The 14028-nt window shown below is 33.7% G+C and overlaps 2 protein-coding genes across 2 annotated transcripts in view; one reads left to right on the forward strand and one right to left on the reverse strand.

Moving 5' to 3' along the window:
* Window positions 1-658: 658 nt before the first annotated feature.
* LOC134726303 (uncharacterized) lies at window positions 659-2945 on the forward strand. The gene is made up of 3 exons (XM_063590704.1): window positions 659-683; window positions 1460-1956; window positions 2703-2945. Exons 1-3 carry the CDS (start codon window positions 659-661, stop codon window positions 2943-2945), a joined length of 765 nt encoding a protein of 254 aa, XP_063446774.1.
* Window positions 2946-12162: 9217 nt separating this feature from the next.
* The window catches only part of LOC134724855 (rap1 GTPase-GDP dissociation stimulator 1-B-like), a 64713-nt gene continuing 62847 nt past the window's right edge, over window positions 12163-14028 (reverse strand). Inside the window, exon 15 of the mRNA XM_063588161.1 lies at window positions 12163-12737. Coding sequence (XP_063444231.1) covers window positions 12601-12737 — 137 coding nt within the window. The 3' untranslated portion in view covers window positions 12163-12600. The remainder of the gene's footprint in view (window positions 12738-14028) is intronic.

Below are 14028 nucleotides of genomic sequence, written 5' to 3' on the forward strand. Positions count from 1 at the left end.
TATTCTGAGTATATTGGTGAACATTAACTCTAATACACAAACTAACGAAATAAATCATCCGATCTATCCAAAAATCAAAAACGTTGATTGTATATATAACTGGTTTAGTAACACAACAATTAAACAGGAACGTTTTAAATATTTACAACCGAAATGTGTAATCCAAACCATACTGCTGCTGAGCGGTAGCGTTGAGTATACTCCAGTTCCATACACTCCAAAATATCCATGTATGATATGCACAAAGGCAGTGAAATGGGGTCAACATGCATTAGCCTATGACAAATGTGACAAATGGGTCCATACATCATGTATTTCAATGTCAACTCCAGAATATAACTTGCTGGCCAATACATCTACAACTTGGATCTGCAGCGCTTGTAACACCCCAAAGCACACAAAATTTTTCGATTCAATTCTTACTGATGATTACATCTATGACAGCCTGCCTAAACTTATTAACATCTCAGAGCCAAAACAACACCACAATATCCAGCTCTCATTCAGTCATCGGTAGCCCGCAGGCATCCTCCTCTCCGAAGAAGAGTCCTCAACCCCCATGCTCAAAGCCGAAGCATAAACTTAGGACACTGGTAGTAAACTTCCAAAATATCCGCAACAAAGTACCAGATACACAAGTACTTCAGAAGAGACAGAGATGACTCTCATAGAGGAGCGACCTGGTATGTACACCTGTCCACACAAGCAAGGACTCAGAGCTATTGACTATTAAACTGCATCATACAAAGACAAAATCTACCATCATTTCTGCATTTTATCGTCCGACAAACTGTACGTCTGAAGAAAACACCAGAAACATTATGTCGATCAATTGTCCAAAATCCGATCAGACAACCCAAAGAGTGAATTTTGGATTACGGGAGATTTCAACCTCCCCGACATAGATTGGAGTAGCTTATCAATCACGTCACACCAATATCCTGCTCGTATGTCTTCTGACTACCTTGAACTAGCCACTCGTTGTTGAGTTGAACAAATGGTCAAGACCCCTACAAGAGGAGAAAATATACTTGATCTATTTTTCACCAGCCATCCTTCTCTGGTAAATAAGTGCAAAACTATCCCAGGAGTTGGCGATCATGACGCGGTGCTTATTGAAACACTAGCTAAACAACAACGTGCAAAGCCTACCAAAAGGAAAATTTACTTATGGGATAAAGCCAACCTTCCATCCCTAAAGGCAGATGTCACCCTATTTGTATCCGACTTTGTCTCACAGCCACCTCATAACATGAACACTTGTTGGACTTCATTCCGGACAAAGTCATTACCCTGATGGACAAGCACATCCCACATAAACTCACTCGTTTGCGACACACAAATCCATGGATGAACACAGATACACGCCTACTTGAACAACGCAAGGACCGAGCGTTTTAAAAAGCAAATGCCACTAAGAGCACTAGAGACATTCGCAGATATAAACATCTTAAAACAGAATGTCAACGCAACATCAGACAGGCTCACAGCAATTATGTTAAAGACATCATTAGCCCGGAAGCAAAGCAGAACCCCAAAAAGTTTTGGTCCTTCGTAAAAAGTGGGAAACAGGAAGCCTCAGGTGTGGCTCCACTTAGGAACACTGATGGATTGATCCACAGCGACCCGAATATAAAAGCTAATATCCTCAACAAACAATTTAAATCTGTCTTCACAAAAGAGGATACTAACACAATGCCAGATAAGGGACCTAGTCCCTATCCACAAATGGCACCGATTATCACCGGAACCACAGGTGTTGCCAAGTTTCTTAAGAACTTAAACCCACACAAGGCAACAGGACCTGACTCGATATCGTCTCGCTTCCTGAAAGAGTTATCATCGGAACTAGCGCCTGCTCTTGCACACATTTTCAATTTTCAATTAATGTGGGGCAAGTCCCAGATGACTGGCGAATGGCACATGTGGTGCCCCTCTTTAAGAAAGGAGACAAGAGTACTGCGGCAAATTACCGTCCTGTGTCTCTAACAGCAATTTGCTCCAAAGTGATGGAGCACATACTCCACTCGAAGATAATGGACCATCTAGAAAAGCATTCCATTTTGACACCAGCCCAACACGGATTTCGCAGCAAACGCTCATGTGAGACACAACTGATTGCCACTATTCACGAACTGGCAAGTGGACTATCAGATGGCCAACAAATTGATGCAATACTACTGGTATTAGACTTTGCCAAAGCCTTTGATAAGGTGCCACACAAGCGACTTCTACATAAGCTCCAATTCTACGGAGTCAGTGACTCTACTCTCAAATGGATGGAGAGCTTCCTGAACAGTAGAAAATAACTTGTGGAGGGAACAATATCAGACGAAGCAGTGGTAGTCTCTGTTGTACCACAGGGTACAGTAATGGGACCCCTGCTCTTTCTCGTCTTCATCAATGACCTCCCTGAATCAGTTAACTCGAGCGTGAAAATTTTTCCTGATGACTGCCTGTTAAATCGCCCTATTCGATCCACTACCGATTCCACCAAGCTACAAGACGACGTAGATAAATTAGAAAAATGGGAAAATAATTGGCAAATGGTATCCCATCCACAAAAATGTACCACCATCCATATCAGCAAGAAACGCAAACCCACCATATGCGATTACCATCTGCATGGCCACACCCTCTAAAGCGTCCCAGGTGGGAAATATATTGTCCTATACATCAGCAAGGACCTGTCTTGGCTTTAGCACATTAACCAGACCACAGCCAAAGCCTCCAGATCTGTTGGATTCCTGCGTAGGAACCTCAGGAGCTGTCCTCAGGAAGTAAAGAGTCAAGCCTACACAACTTTAATGAGACCTGTCTTCGAGTACGCCAGTGCTGTCTGGGATCCCTACCAGCATCAACAAATCCAACAAATGGAAAATGTACAACGCCAGGCTGCCAGATTTGCAATGGGTGACTTTTTCTCGGGGAACCTGGTTGCTTAACTAAAATGACTCAGCAACTAGGTTGGGAACCACTGGAACACAGGAGAGCTAGGAACAGAGTCATCATGTTCTACAAAACCAAAAACCATATCGTAGAAGTTCCTGTACACCACCTGCTCATCCATCATAACACCATAACCCGTGGTTCCGTGTCAAACAACATCAGTCAGATCAGGACCAGACTGGATGGTTTCAAATATTCATTCATCCCAGCCACCATCATATCCTGGAATAACACACCTCCAGACATCCGAGCTTTCCCGTCTGTGGAACATTTTCGACACGCCATCCAAGATGTCAGCGTGTCGACACTACTCCACATCTAAATTTGCACGGATTTTAACTGTACATACAGTTCTCTTTTTAATTGTACATAGTTGAAGGTTTTTAGATGTTCACTCACGCTGGAGTATATATACTCAAAAATGAGTCCACTCCTTGACGGGAAAATAGATAGATAGATGCGTATCTAGAAAATTAATACTGTAAAATTGAGAATGGAAATGGGGAATGTGTCAAAGAGACAACAACCCGACCATATAAAAAAACAACAGCAGAAGGTCACCAACAGGTTTTCAATGTAGCGAGAAATTCCCGCACCCGGAGGCGTCCTTCAGCTGGCCCCTAAACAAATATATACTAGTTCAATGATAATGAACGCCATACTTATTTCCAAATTGTACACAAGAAACTAAAATTTAAAAAATACAAGACTAACAGAGGCTCCTGACTTGGGACAGGCGCAAAAATGCGGTGGGGTTAAACATGTTTATGAGATATCAACCCTCCCCCTATACCTCTAGCCAATGTAGAAAAGTAAATGCATAACAATACGCACATTTAAAATTCAATTCAAGAAAAGTCCGAGTCTGATGTCATAATAACATTGACACCAGACATTAATCCTGTTGACACACACAAATTATAACTTGCATATAACTAAAGATGACTGATATCAACAGGAAAGGGATAAATTAGTGCAATCATAGTTTACTGATGTTCCTATAAAAAGGAAGGTTTAAAAGTGTTAAGTGCTGAGAATTCCATTTTTTTGTGGATTTCATTGGTAAAGGTTAAACACGAATTTAAATGTTCAGCAAAATGCCAATTATCTCTAGGCTTGCATGCAAATTTTGCAAAAAACAACGAAATCAACTACTTTTTGTATACTTTTTTTCAACAATCCACGAAATCTGTGATTGTGGTTGGTGTGATCCGTTGTGCTGTTCGATATTGTTGGAACTCTTTCTATGTTTGATTAGACATTTCTGTTAAACAAACATGTGAACTTAAACACCCTTACACCATACCATACAATTCTTTAGATATTCTCAATATCACTGTTTTTTTGTTGTATATAGTAACTATAAACTGCACCTTCATTCATCATTTTGCCAAATGTCTCATTGTCTATACTATTGACCACATATGATTTTTAAAATTGTTTTAAATGTTTATATCTCTCAGTTTAAGTACTTTGTATTGTATCTTCCTTAACTTGCCAACATAATAGGCATCATTCTACAGATCAAAGATAGCTGACCTACGATTTATAATAAATTAAGGCAACAGTAGCATACCGCTGTTCAAATGAGAAATCCGTCTACTATATATAATAAATCTTAACATTGATCAATGAAACAAGAAAATGAGGTTAATATCAATTAAACCCTGCCTACTCTGTGTACATCTTATAATGAAACCATCAAAAGTTGATATGTTACTAAAAGTGAATGAAAGACCATGTAAAATACCAGTTAATCTTAATCAATGAACCAAGAAATTTAGGTTGAAATATGGGAAACCCTGTCAGGCCTATGTGTACATCTAATAATGATTCTTTAAACCATGTTTAATTGGTCTGTTACTTATAGTGACAGAAAAAACCATGTAAAAAAATGTAAAATTTTAGCAGTCTATGGTTCTTGAAATAAGTTGGACTTTGGGGTAGAAACTTCTGACTTCTAATGGAGGTATTAGCATATAGATATAAATTTTCCAGGTATTCTACCTCTGAAATGTTAAGTTTCTTTTAACAGATAATGCAATTTCAGCAATTTTAACTTTTATGTATTCATTGAAATTGTTTTACTGATCAGCAAATATAAATCAACATAGGATCTTCAACAAATGTCTATAACGTGGGATACCCAAATTGCACCTATTTTGACAGAATTTTTTTCTCATACATTTATTTAAGATCAAGGCAAAAGTTTCCATTATGTGTTGATTTTGTTCACATACCCTTAATTAATAAATATTTTCACAAAATTAAATTTGAATCCATAGATAATCATAGCAAAATGAGTTTGAATCGTCATCCAAAGGACCAAAGTTTATGTATTGAGAAGTATGTAAATTGCACAAATTCCTAAATACACAGTTGTAAAAAAAGAATTTCTATCAAACTCTTAAATGCCCTAAGTCCAGACAAACTGATTAAAATAACAAATACAACCACATATCAACCATCTGAGTCTATAAAGACAGCCACTGACAAAGTTTCTGATCTAAGACACATTCATTTACAAATGCTGAAATTCGTAAAAATTTACAAATGCTGAAATTCGTAAAAATTTACAAATGCTGAAATACATTAAACAAAAGGTGAAACAATGAAGGTAAAAAAAGAGTTCAGAAAGGTGCTATCCTATATGTATAATAAACATAAAACAGTTGACAAAATCTTGAGAAAAGAAATGTTCCAAAAGAATATTCAAACCCAAAGGTTGAAAACAAAATAACAATTCCATGGCAAAATACAATAAATAACCCAGTGAAAAAAGCCAGGTAGGAAACTAAACCCTATTAAAGCAACATATAATGAAATTGAGAATGGAAATGGGGATGTGTTAAAGAGACAACAACTCAACCATAGAAAACTAGAGGCTCTAAAGAGCCTGTGTCGCTCACCTTGGTGTATATGAATTAAACAAAGGAAGCAGACAGTTCATGACAAAATTGTGTTTAGGTGATTGTGATGTGTTTGTACATCTTACTTTACTGAACATTCTTGCTGCTTACAATTATCTCTATCTACAATGAACCTGTCCGTGTAGTTTCAGTGGAAAATGTTAGTAAAAATAGACAAATTTTATGAAAATTGTTAAAAATTGATTATAAAGGACAATAACTTCTTAGGGGGTCAATTGACCATTTTGGTCGTTTTGACTTATTTTTGAGTCTTAAATTACTGTTCATTATTGCTGTTTACAGTTTATCTCTATCTATAATAATATTCAAGATAATAACCCAAAACAGCAAAATTTCCTTAAAATTACCAATTTAGGGGCAGCAAACCAACAATGGGTTGTCTGATTCAACTGAAAATTTAAGAGCAGATAGATCTTGACCTGATAAACAATTTTACCCCATGTCAGATTTGCTCTAAATGCTTTGGTTTTTGAGTTATTAGCCAAAAACTGCATTTTACCCCTATGTTCTATTTTTAGCCATGGCGGCCATCGAGGTTGGTTGGCCGGGTCAAAAAACACCAATTGTAAACTAGATACATCAATGATGATTGTGGCCAAGTTTGGTTTAATTTGGCCCAGTAGTTTCAGAGGAGAAGATTTTTGTAAAAGTTAATGCCGGACGACTGACGACAGACGACAGACGCCAAGTGATGAGAAAAGCTCACTTGGCCCTTCGGGCCCGGTGAGCTAAAAAACAACAGCAGAAGGTCAGCAACAGGTCTTCAATGTAGCTTTTCTCTTTCATTACCATAACAAAATACAATATATATCTGTATTCAAGTTTTTTTTATCAATGGTCCCGTATTTTGGGTTCTCTGGACAATTTGCCACTGTAATGGTGTTTTTTTTGGGGGAGTTGGGAATAGTTTCTAGTTCATATAAGTCTACTATAAAAGTCCAAAGTTCCTTAGATGTGCAACTAGCTTGATAAAGATATACAAAATAAGTCATCATACTTTTATAAAATCTATATTTTACAAAACATAAATACTGCACTTTATTACCTTGCTACCGTACAATATATATGTGCAAATTGTGAGCATACATTTTAATGGAATGCAACATTGCATTTATTTAAAAACAAACAAAGCAGATATAACCTACTTTTCTCTTTCACTACCATAACAAAATACAATTTATATCTGTGATCAAGTTTTTTTTTATCAATGGTCCCGTATTTTGGTTTCTCTGGACAACTTGCCACTGTAATGGTGGTTTTTTTTCTGGGGAGTTGGGAATGGTTTCTAGTTGATAAACTGATTCAGAAGCAGTTTTGAAAAACTTCAAATGGAGAAGTCCATATAGCTAACTTTGCAAAATTATATCTCTTGTTATACTGTAGATTCATTATTATATGTTGGATACCAATTTTTCGTGCATTTCGTGGATACAGGCAAACTACAAATTAAGATGTTCAATGAATACAAATTTTAGATAGGTTCTTTTAAAGCTTTTACAAAACCATGAAATCAAATATACATGAACTTTGTCCATCTGATGAGTTAAGCTAATACAGTAACTTCATAATAATTTTTTTAAAAATATCTATTTTAGTTGAAAAAATAGGACTTTGTTAGACTTGGAACTCACTTTTGTCCCATGACTAGTTTTGTTTAGGAGTTTTTGAGAAAACAGTGAAAAATCAATTTCTACTAAAATATTCTATTCTTCAAAAAATAATAAATGGTGTGAGATCCTTATGGGTAATTAAGGTCATTAAATACCATGCACAATGTAGTTTTTTGTTCAATAGAATTACCATTATGTTTTTGAGTTATCAGGAATTTTCCATAATTTGTTTGGTACATTTTTACCTCTGTCTTACACTTTTAGTCATGAAGGCAATGTTGTTTTGTCCCAGTGAATTCAATTATAAATTTCAAAATTCATCTTGAACAATGGATAAATTCCAAGAAATCCCACAGATAATAAAAATATAATGTATTAGAATAGAAAATAACAAAAAAAGCCAGTGGTTTACAGATGCCAAGCAAAAGCAGACAATAGCTCATGTTGCACCTTAGAACAATAATATTAGCTGAAAATATAAGAAAATGTAAATAACAACATACAAAATTATTTTAGTACAAAAAAATAAAATAAATTTGGCAATTAAAAACTTTTTTAAAAAACAGAAAAAGAAAAGAAAAACACAAGTAAGATTTGAACACCAGTTATAGATCCAGACAAACATATGTTAGGGGTCCAAGGAGTTGCTAAACATTTTTCTAGTAAAAACTACAAGTTTTCTAATATCATGAAAGAATCCATGAAAATTAAGTTGGAACACCTTTTCCAGTTTGAACCCGCTCAAGCCCCTTTAAAAAAAATCTAGATCCACCCTTGAACACAAAAGACATGAACAAATATTTGTAATGCATCAGAAACAAAACTTTTGGCAGCAATAACATCTTGGTCAAATTATGGACAGAAATTTATGAATAATACTTCTATGGCTAATAATTTAAAAATATTTTACTTCACAACTACACATTTGTTTCTAATAGCTAAATATTTAAACCAGTTTCATCGTTTTCATTTATGAACTAAAGGGGACATAATCCAAAATTTAGATATTAAAAAAAGTTTACAGATTTAAATAAACAATAAACAAAGAAATAAATTCAAATCAAGGTTATGTGTCATTTGCAATTTATTTCACATACTAAAATATTATTAGCTGGTCAAAGACCTTTTTTGAGAAACACACATGATAACTTATCATTTGATCATCTGAGCATGATTAGGAGGCAAAGGCCACTTAACAAATGGCAGACCTACATTGCATTCTTCACATGATTGCACACACTATTTATAAACTGTCAGGCATAGTTAAGAAAAAACACAACTAAAGCTAAGTATACCCAATGGAGCATGAAAACTAGGTCAACTCCATGTGAAACATATTGAATGAACATATTCTACTTCAAAAGAAATCACAAACAACACATCCTCCAAAATATTAAACTTCAGTCACAAAAGCATAAAATGAGATCAAATTCATTGAGGCATTTTCAATTTGACAGTGGAATAAGCTACCTATGTACAAATCAAAGTTGACATAAGTGAGAGAGGAAGTAAAATATGAATATATTTGCAACTGATTATGCAGTCTTTACCATCACGCAAGAACATTAATAACTGTGTATGATTTTCCTAACAAGCAAGATATAAATGTACATTTCAATCAATTTTGGCACACTTATCATTTTGTAAAACAAAACATCAAGGTATTCAGTCAAAATAATGAATATATGACAATCACATTCAATAATGTGGGGATAAATTTGTTCAGTAAATAAATAATAATAAAATAGAATAAAATGATAGAATCAGATTCAAAACTATTTTCAAAGTAACAAACTAAGATGTTTTGTACATAACAACCATCGGGCATCCATATTTGACAAAGCACACAATCGATCAAGCTACTAAGTGAAGGGTAATAGAGTATTAGCCATGTGATAGAATAAATTATCACCCTCTTATTAACCAATCAAAATCTGGTATTTTAACATGAAGTATAATAGTTTATCAGTAAAATGATTTCCGGAGAGAAAAAAATCAACAGGTTCTAAAATTCGATGTTTTATAGATTGCACAAAATGAATAAATATGAAATAAATAGAAACTAGAAATTACGTATGTCATTTTGGTATTATGCAGTTTTAAAGATCAACGAAAGCCACAAAAATAGTCACCACAAATTATTACCCGTAAGTGCATTAAAATGGATAAACATCAAAAAGATATTTCCCAAATTCTGCTCTCTTAGATGTTAGCATACAAATAATTTAAAATGTTAACCATATCAAACAACAATACATACTAAACATAATATTCACAATTTGCTGTTTCAGAATCTAATGCATCCTGGGTAATATTTTCAAAAGCATACACCAAACCATTGTGATTGGTTGAACACTTTCTAATACAGGATTTAAACACTTTCTAAACAATGGACACTCAAACATTAACCTGATGATATTTTCATTAAGGAACAATGAAATAACCCAGAGTTCTTTAGAAACTGAAATGGCGAATTGACTGCCTGGAAAAACAAATATTTAACAATGATTGTAATTTGCTTTGCATATGATGCATGACAGAGTTTGGCAACAAAACTAACACACAGTGCTTACTATTTACCTATGTACAAACCCAAAAATCAACAAAGATATTTAAAGCATAAAAATCAACAATTGGTTTTAGATCATAAAATAATTCTTAATAATGTGTAGCACTTTTATCAGTAAGTACAAAAATGCTGAAGATAATTTACCAAAAAAGTGTCCCAGGTTGTTTTTTTGATTAATTTATTATCAAGCCATTTTCCAATTTTGTTAAAAAGCCTGTATGAGCACAATTTTGAAGGTATAAGATGTATGACGTTGTAGATTATAAACAGCAATAAAAGTATTGTTCATTTTATATAATTATCAATTCTTATAATCAATGAGATAGATAACAAGAGGCTCTAAAGAGCCTGAATCGCTCACCTTAATTCTTTTGGTTAAATCTCTCATCAATGATTATTTTGGCTTTTCAATTTATTTAAATGTTTTTTGGATCATCCTATTTTCTTCAAAAGCCCAAAAAAATAATCATTTTCTCCTATGTTCTATTTTAGCCATAGTAGCTATGTTTCTTGACATACAAGGAAATAAAATATAAAATTTATACTAAATACTCTGAAACTCATTTAGCCTAAGTTTGGCTGAAATTGATACAGCAGTTTCAAAGGAGAAGATTTTTTAAAGTAAGTCAACATGATGAACAAATTGCGAAAAAAGTCCTTAAAGGGCAATAACTCCTTAAGGGGTCAATTGACAACTTTGGTCAAATTGACTTAATTGAAGATCTTACTTTGCTGAACATCATTGCTGTTTACAGTTTATTTCTATCTATAATTATATTCAAGATAATAAACAAAAACAGCAAAATTTCCTTAAAATTATCAATTCAGGGGCAGCAACCCAACAACAGGTTGTCTGATTCATCTGAAAATTTCAGGGCAGATACATTGTAGATCTTGACCTGATAACAATAAAACCCCAGGTCAGATTTGCTCTAAATGCTTTGGTTTTTGAGTTATAAGCCAAAAACTGCATTTGACCCCTATGTTCTATTTTTAGCAATGGCGACCATGTTTGTTGATAGATCATAACTTCGGATACAATTTACAAACTAGATACCCTAAGGAACATTCAGTTAGAGTTTGGAAGTATTTGGCCCAGTAGTTTCAGAGGAGAAGAATTTTGTAGAAGATTTTTAAGATTTACGAAAAATGGTTAAAAATTGACTATAAAGGGCAATAACTCCTAAAGGGGTCAACTGACCATTTCCGTCATGTTGACTTATTTGTAAATCTTACTTTGCTGAACATTATTGCTGTTTACAGTTTATCTCTATCTATAATAATATTCAAGATAATAACCAAAATCAGTAAAATTTCCTTAAAATTATCAATTCAGGGGCAGCAACCCAACAACGGGTTGTCTGATTCATTTGAAAATTTCAGGGCAGATAGATCTTGACCTGATAAACAATATTACCCCCATGACAGATTTGTTCTAAATGCTTTGGTTTTTGAGTTATAAGCCAAAAACTGCATTTGACCCCTATGTTCTATTTTTAGCAATGGCGACCATGTTTGTTGATAGATCAAAACTTCGGATACAATTTATAAATTAGATACCCTAAGGAACATTCAGTTAAAGTTTGAAAGTATTTGGCCCAGTAGTTTCAGAGGAGAAGATTCTTGAAATAGTTTACGACGACAGACGACGGACGACAGACGACAGACGACGACGGACGCCAAGTGATGGCATAAGCTCACTTGTCCCTTCGGGACAGGTGAGCTAAAAATGAATGGGTGTACAAATGAAAGAAATATAGATTCCTACACTGCAACATGTGTATTACGATATACAGTTAAATTTTAAAATTTAAAGTGTGAGGCTTGCAGAGCATTTTAAATAATTAAAGTTTAACTGTCGAGAGTGGAGAAATATCGTAATACACCAGTTATAGTGTCGAAATCTGTTTCTCTGATGATTTTTATCATTCTTTTTCAAAGATTTTCAGAAACTTGTATTCTTTGTATGCGACGTCATCAGGCAAGGTCGCCTTTTTTCATGACGTCACAATAGGAAAGTTCAGAAGAAAACAAAACTTTTGACATCATAATCAAATTTCAACTAATCATTTGCAGAGAACAGATATTTCATTAGTGAGAAAAATATTTTTCTCACACCGATCAAGAAATGTGAAGATAGCACAAAAAACAGAGAAAATGGAATATGGATTCAATTTGATAACATTTTACAACCACATTGGTTAGAGAAGCAAAGAATCTTGAGAAACTGTTCATTATTGTTTTGTGATAGAGTTACATATTTGATCACTCCAACATTTCACAAAGCAGTGATAAAATATACCTAAGTGTAATGATTTTTAAGTTAAATCAGTGTTGTGGAGTTAGTTATATACAAATTAATTACAATTTTTTTCCTAATTTAAAATTCTAGTTCATCACATCAGTCTAAAGCCATCTTCTAACATGCCCCAGATGACAGTTAAAAGTATATCACAAACACAAAAATATCTTTGAGCTTGGTTCCTGGCCTGAGGTAACACACCAGGGAATTTCTCCACTGGACTGTATCCCTGTTTCAGTATCATCGTTCTAGTGGCATTTCTTCAATCACTGTCAATACTTTGCTGGCACTTTCTCTCACTTTCTCATCTTTATGCTCCTTCAAACTTTTGACAATATTGGTTAATCCTGAGTTCATTATTTCATCTTTTAAGTTTTCTGAAATTCAAAAGGATAATTCATAGCATTAAAAGACAGATATTATTTTTTTTCATCAACAAGGCTGACATTACAGCATAGCACATAAACATCTTATAAACATTTCGTATAAATAGAGTAAATAATGCTGAAAATTTCTATAATTTATTTCCTTCCTTTTCAAAGATTTGAAGAAAGTTGTGTACTTTTTATGTGAAGCCATCTTGCATGCTTGCCTTTTTTCAAGACGTCACAATTGATAAATTCAGAAGAAGCCAAAAACGTTTAATGTCACAGTTAAATTTCAAACAATCATTTCCTGAGAACAGATTTTTCACTAGTGCGGTGAAATAATTTTCTAACACCAATCAAGAAATGTGAAAATAGAGGAATAATTTGAGAAATATAATTGCTTTATGTGGTATGACATATGTTTGTGTTTTCACTTGGTTTAGCAAATTAGATGCCGCTATTGCAAATTTTCAATAAACCTATTAAACAAATTTTCCATAAACTTATAAAACAAAATTGCCATAAACCTTTAGTTCTGAACACAGGTTTACATGTTAATGGAAGCATTTAACTAGCCTGAAAGTTTGTATGCATTTTCACATTTAGATTTTTTGCTGTAATACTGACATAATTGGTTTGAAGAAACACAAAAATTAAATATTTATTAACAGACAACACACCAATATACACAATTTCATGCTAACAAATGTTTATGGTCACACACAAAAACCTTTAAAATATAAACACATGAACAAAGAACCCAGAATCTATAGAATTCAGTTTCACATAGATCTTCATAGAGTTTAATTTCTGATGTAGAGTTTAATGATATTTTCTTGGTTTACAGTACCAGTAACGATGCCAGTTTAAAACCAAAAACATTTTACTGCAAGGGGAAAGTGTTCAGCATTAAATATTTTCTATAGATTCTTTGCACACATTTTATTAGCAAAGCAGTCCCTTCATATAAATTTGTATTTCAGAACCATATATTAGCTTTTATATATCTGTTAATCAACTACTTACTGCAAATCAGCAAAATACTTTCTAATACTTCATACACAAAGAAAAGATAAAACAAGTCTTTTCTTAACCATTGAACATGTTGAATATAAAAACTATCAAAATGCAATCAATTTTTTTCAAATATCTTACAAAATCCTTGGAAATCCCAGATGGATTTTTTTTCAAATATCTTACAAAATCCATGGAAAACCCAGATGGAATTTTTTTCAAATATCTTACAAAATCCATGGAAAACCCAGATGGATTTTTTTTCAAATATCTTACAAAATCCATG

Source organism: Mytilus trossulus, chromosome 7, assembly GCF_036588685.1.
Source record: "Mytilus trossulus isolate FHL-02 chromosome 7, PNRI_Mtr1.1.1.hap1, whole genome shotgun sequence".
Taxonomy (NCBI): domain Eukaryota; kingdom Metazoa; phylum Mollusca; class Bivalvia; order Mytilida; family Mytilidae; genus Mytilus; species Mytilus trossulus.